The sequence below is a fragment of the Passer montanus genome, unplaced genomic scaffold, assembly GCF_014805655.1.
Source record: "Passer montanus isolate IOZ18808 unplaced genomic scaffold, ASM1480565v1 scaffold52, whole genome shotgun sequence".
Taxonomy (NCBI): domain Eukaryota; kingdom Metazoa; phylum Chordata; class Aves; order Passeriformes; family Passeridae; genus Passer; species Passer montanus.
The window spans coordinates 4,007,751-4,014,233 of NW_024370152.1; the positions used below are offsets into that span (position 1 = coordinate 4,007,751).

Sequence of the window (6,483 nt, forward strand, 5' to 3'; positions counted from 1 at the left end):
AGAATGTCTGTTCCCAACATACTGTACTGACCAGCCCTTGAACAGCATGTTTGAAATTTCACCTTCTAGAAATTTCAGCAGCAGCCTATGCTGGCTTTACAAAGATTTGCATACCACATTCTAAAGGTTTAGACGTCTTCCCAGAAGACATGAAAGTCTGGTAAGTGCACCTTTAGATTTTTAATGCCTTGGCAAATCAGTACCTCCAGAAGCAGACTGAAACATGTTTTGTGCTTTAAACTCCAGAGAATGTAATTTCAACTTCAGAAGTGTTTCCATGAGTAAAGCACACCAGACAGAGATGATTCCCACATGCTTAATCTTTATTGTGCGAATGTTGTTCAGAGCATTTATTACCCTGTGTAGACACACATTAAAAAAAACAATACACTAACAGTGGCTAGATTGATGGACAACATATTAAATCTATTCGGTGGTAACTTGTATGCATGCAGTTAACTCCTGAGGTGTACAAATCTTAGCCAGGAGGCCAGCCCAACTGGCGACCACCCAGAACATGGAGATGTACGTGATAGACAGACTGCCCACCCTCAGGCCCTTCATTCACAACCATCCGGTATCCATTGGTCAGGCCCAGGTTAGCAGCACACTTCTTGCCAACAATCATTAAATGCCCGAGAAGCTGGAGGAGAAAGAAAAAAAAAAAGAAAAAAACAACCAACAGAAAACACACAAAAAAGGGGAAGGGCAGGAAGGGAAGGAATGAGAGCAGAGAACCAATAAGCCAGTAAGTTAATTCTCAGAAATTCAGCCACTGCTCCTCAAATTGTTGCCTGCCTGCAACTGACACTTTCCAAGAAAAACTAGAAAAACTGGCTATGCATAATATAGGGGAGAAATAGAACTATTGATCTTTTTCAAGCCAGTCAGTAACAGACAACAAAAGTGTCATAGAAGCTAAATTTACTTCATGATTAAAGCCCCCACTACTTATTCTGACAACATGTATAAGTCTGGTGGAAAAAAAACTTTATCTTACCATGTAAATTTTACAAAATCTTTGACCTTGATGCTTTTAGTTACAAATGAAATATTCAGCACCTCTCAGCTAACCTTCCTTTTCTTCACCTCTGACCTGCTAAAAACCCCCAAGCCCATATTAGAGTAAGTACTATTGCGTGCAAACAATGAAAACAGTCATCAGGATTATAAGATAACAAATAACAATTAATTTTGCATGAAAAATACATGCACAGATATATTTTGATTTCTCTGGCTAATTTTACTTGCTGGAAAACCTTAACTGCATTATCTTTTAAGACAGAGGACAACCATTAGAAAACTACTTTGCCTCTTTGAAATGTGAAGAGGAAAAAAGTGGACAGCCTAGTACATTATGAAGTAATGAGAAGCACAGCTTGGTGTAAATAAAACCTTTAGAGTACTTACAGATTCATCGGAATCTTCTGCTTCAGACAATCTGACAATTGGCTTCTTAGGAATCACTAAGAAATGTGTTGGAGCTTGGGGTGAAATATCATGGAACGCGAGGCACTGGAGGAACAGGAAGCAGATAAAATATAATTTGCTTTGGAGAAAGGAAAGAGTTACAGTAAATCAATATACTTCAACATACTTCAGCAGATCACCACATATCCCAAACATAAGCAGAGATGTTAAATTTTCTTGAATGACATATTATTCTACATTCTTTAATTTCTAAACACAAAACACTACCTACCAAGACCTGCTGAAAAAACAAGCACTGTTTAAAAGCTACAGCCTTCTCAGCAAAGCAATATGCAATCAGGTTCAAGATTTATTATTGCAACATATGCATAACAACTAGTAGAGCTGCTGGCATGCATGCCTCTAAAAAGTGCATTTAGGCTGTTTAGTTTTTTCTTTAATTAACACCATGTTTAATAAAATAAATAGCAAAGAATTGCTAATCATCTTTCAGTTATGCCCGAGTACTTCCTTGGTCAAAGACACCAAGGCAATTCCAAGGATCTTGGTTATGTGATTGAGGCCATATTAAAATTCTGTTCTCAACAGCACAAAGTACTTCAGAGTAATGCATCAACACCAGATTTGCTTCAGACATTCTCAAATTGAGAGGAAGGCATCACTTTTGAAATACAAACATCTGTCTGTAGTGACTAGCTGAGTCTTGACTAAACAGCAAAATTACAACCAATCTTACACAACATGCATCACTAAGTATCAAATTAGGAATTGCCAACAGGCAACAGAAAATGAAGCTGTGTCTCTCTGTACACATGGCCAACCACAGAACTGGGACTTCCTACTGGAACCTCAACAAATGTGCAGATGAACAGGAAGTACCCTGCCACCATGAGTCCAAGGATATATCTCTGACTTACCCATCATGTTCAACAGCGTAACACCTGGTAGGAATTGCTTATGTCACAGACAGTGTATGCTTAAAAACACATACCTAGATTCTTCAAAATGCTTATTTCCCAGATACTTTTCTTTGTGAATCAATAAAGTTAATTTTCTTTGCAACTATACTGTGTTTTAATTCTGAGAAGAAATGTGGCTTTTGTCAAGAATAAAGCTGGTGAAAAGCCCAAACTCAACTTGCATCAATCTTTCATGCAATTTATCTTTTATACATCAAATCTATCTAGTTTTAAGGTATCTTTAAGAAGGTAATACTCAGTTTTGAATCTCTGATGAACTGTTCATGTCTTCCAAACAGAGGAGGACAGTAAGTATGTAACTGATGAACAAAACTAATTTGCACCCAATTAAATAAATCATATCTAGAGCTGACCATTTTGTAATCAGCTTTGCTATTATATGCAGTCCCATAGAGGCAGAATGCAAATGGCCAAGTTGAGTCAAAGAATGTAAAGAGCAAAAGATTGGAAGTAAATAGTTTTCTATGGTAGAGAAAGAAGAAGTAGCATTTAGGAAAAAGAACAACCACAAAAATTCCTGAGTGCATGGGAAAGCAAACTTCATTTCAGGAAATTTAGATTCAACCAGAAAAACAGTGATAAGGCATAATTCCATAAAGTCTTTGTACTTTTCAATACTTTCCTTTCTCTGAAGGTCAATTATTGATTAAAGGCCTTCTTTACCGTTCTCCTTTTAACACTTCCAGCCACCTCTAAGGAGACCTCCATATGGCCAACAAAATTAATTCAAGATCATCCACCAGTCAACTGAAATCTAGAAATTCTACATTTCTCTGTACTTAGAAGTAAAAATCAAGTGATGCACTGCAGGTAATGACTCTTCCAGAAAATACTCCACACAAATGGCCAAGTAGATTATACACTCAGCAAAGTCAATGGCCTGACTCCTAATCAAGCAGTGATCAACTTACTCTGCTGCAACCACCGCAGGTGATGAAAAAACTCACACAGGTTTGACCCAGGTAAAGAAAGAACACACACCTTCACATAAACACAGACCAGTAACATAAGCACAACTTTCAGAACATTTCAGTGAAGATTTCCAATATTCTTCAGAGCATATGGCAACTGCAACAATTCTGCCATCTATTAAGAAAACACTGTTTCAAGCTATGCATGATTTTTAAGCACATAAATCCGACAACCTGCATCCTTAGCGAATCACTTGTACACTGAGAATGACCCCTTTATTTCAAAAGCAAAAGCCCCTCTTAATGGCGCTCCAGTATTTCAATCTGAAGGGCGGGGGGGAAAAAAAGTGCAAGACATCTTACACTAAATACCAGTTAGTTTGCATTTTGGGAATAACCGCCGCATTTCTTCTAAAGCTAATGATTTAACTTGGGCCCTACCGTGCTGCGATGCAGCAGCAATGCCCCTCGGCGGCTCACTGACAAAGCCCAGCAGGCAGAGCTGCGTGACCCCTGCAAGGCTGCTGGGAGGCACATGGGGACCTGCACAAGCAGCCAGCTGCGCTGCTCTGCTCGCAACCCGCACGAAGGCTGCCTGGAAGTGGTGAAGGTTTCACGGCTACCCTCCCACAGCAGCTGCGAGAACCCTCGACCCTTGGCAAGGAGCCCGATGCAGCTCCAGGGACGGCGCAGGGAAGCGCGGGGGCGCCCCGCCGCTCTCCCGAGCGCCTCCGCGGCGCCCCCGGCCCCTGCACAGCCCGCACCTGCTCGTCCTCGTAGATGATGTTGGCGGGGATCTCCTTGCGGATGATCTTCCCGAAGATGGTGTCCCCGCCGGGACGCGCCGCCTGCGCCTTGCTGATCTCGTCAGCCATGGCGGCGGCTCCCGCGCGGCGCCCGCCGGCCCTCAGCCCCGCCTTCCACCGCGGCCACGCCCCCACAGCGCTCATTGGGCCAACGCCAGCATCCGCCCGTGCCCGCCCGTCTGATTGGCGAATTTGCCTGTCATTGTCCCGCTGGTCCCCGCCCACCGCGCTGGCGCGCCCTCGCTGACCCGGGAATCGCGGAGGGATCCGGTGGGAGGAACTATTGCAGGCTCCGCGCAGGGATCAACGAAGTGAAAAGAAACTGTTGAAAAGTAGTGCGGTCCTGGGAGAGGCTGTTGTGAGCAGAAGTATAGCTTATCAAATCCAGCCCAAATACCTGTGTGATTTGTTGGGACAAGCTCCTGCGGACTGCACCAGGCTGGGCTGCCTTAGCTTCTCCACCAAAGTTTGCAGGTGTTTGGTGCTCCTGGATCAGGGTCCTGCAGAAGGGCAGTTTGATGTGCCAGCCCTTCTGCACATAAGTAATTGCGTAACTATGAAACAAAATGATCAGTGTAGCCAAGCAATAATTCACAGAGGGCAGCACAGAGTTACACAGCTGTACACCTAGTTGTAAATGGAATTTTTTTAAAATATATCTATGACACCAGTCATTAAATAGGAGAAATTAAAAAGAAGAGGGTGGGGGAAAAAACAACGCAAACCTTAAGGAGTAACAACAAAGCTTCATTTTCATGCGGTTTAACAAGACCAAGTATGAGGTCCTGCACCTGGATCGGGGCCACCCCTGGTATCAATCCGGGCTGGGGATGAGCAGATGGAGAGCAGCCCTGGAGAGAAGGACTTGGGGTGCTGGTGGCTGAGAGGCTGGACATGACCCAGCCATGGGCACTCCCAGCCCAGAAAGCCAAACGTGTCCTGGGCTGCATCCAAAGCAGCGTGGGCAGCAGGGGAGGGAGGGGATTCTGCCCCTCTGCTCTGCTCTGCTGAGAGCCCACCTGGAACCCTGCACCCAGCTCTGGGGTCCCAGCACAGGGAGGACATGGAACTGTGGGAGTGAGTCCAGAGGCCACAGAAATTATCAGAGTGACAGAGCACATTTTCTGTGAGGACAGGCTGAGAGAATTGGAATTGTTCACCTTTGAAAGGAAAATACTTCAGAATGACCTAATTGCAGCTTTGCTGTACCTGAAGGCAGCCTACAATAAAGATGGAGGGAGATTTTTTACAAGGGCATGTAGTGACAGGACAAGGAGGAATGTCTTTAAATTGCAAGACTGGAGGTTTAAATTGGATATGAGGAAGAAATTCTTTACCGTGAGCACAGTGAGGCACTGGAACAGGCTGCCCAGAGAGGTTGTGGGTGCCCTTTCCCTGGAAGTGTTCAAGGCCAGGCTGGATGGAGCTCTGAGCAACCTGGTCAGGTGAAAGGTGTCCCTGCCCATTGCAGGGGCATTGGAATTGGATGGCCTTTAATGTCCCTTCCAACCCAGACAATTCTAGATTCTCTAGATTTTCTAAACGTCACCAAAAAAAAATATATATATATATTGATTTTCCTGAAGATTTGTCTAGGAGCATATTAATAGAGACATTTATATATGTTTATCTCTAGACAAAAATGTTACAGGAAAACATTTTGGAGGGAGGCAGGGAATAACTATTGCTAAGTGGCTTAAATCTAATATGGTTCTGCAGCCAATTACCTGAACATGTTACAAAAAGAGCATAATTTGTCATGTATTTCTGGTAGTAAATCTGAAATAATTTATCATTAAATACCCTGAAAAAAACTCCCTGATAAAAGTACATTAAACAATGAAATTTTATTCTTTTCCTTAGATGATGTTCTGGATTAAGATATTTTGACATGTGTATGTCCTACAGATGGTATTGGAGCTTTATGACAATTAAAAGAAGTGCTTCAGGGACAAATTTCTTTGAATAATACTGTTGCCCAACCAAGGTTATTCAGAAAATATATGAATAATTTGGGTGAACACTGCTGTGGATTTAGTTAGAAAGTATATTTCTATGTTAAGAAAAGACATAAAGAGACAACTTTTGGAGAAGTTTCTCCAAAAAGCAAACCCATTTTTTTTCATAGACTTGACTTCAGCACATATATTGTCTCACTATGTAAACAGCAACTTTTATTATTTTCAATAAAACAATTAATGAATTAGACCCTCCTTTCAAACATCTAATTCATTCATTCACATCTGCAATAATTATTCTTGGAAATAAATTATGAATAAACATCACTTCTGCTAACAGATCAAGTCTCTTTATGAGTTACATAGTAAAAAATAAGTATTTAATAGATGCTTACAA

At 42.2% G+C, this 6,483-nt stretch overlaps 1 protein-coding gene across 1 annotated transcript; it reads right to left on the reverse strand.

Annotated features, from left to right (window-relative positions):
• Nucleotides 1-302: 302 nt before the first annotated feature.
• HINT1 (histidine triad nucleotide binding protein 1) lies at nucleotides 303-4,256 on the reverse strand. Its single transcript, XM_039724166.1, has 3 exons — nucleotides 4,087-4,256; nucleotides 1,411-1,515; nucleotides 303-643 (listed from the first exon to the last, which is right to left on the reverse strand). Exons 1-3 carry the CDS (start codon nucleotides 4,195-4,197, stop codon nucleotides 479-481), a joined length of 381 nt encoding a protein of 126 aa, XP_039580100.1. The 5' UTR covers nucleotides 4,198-4,256; the 3' UTR covers nucleotides 303-478.
• Between the last annotated feature and the right edge of the window lie 2,227 nt (nucleotides 4,257-6,483).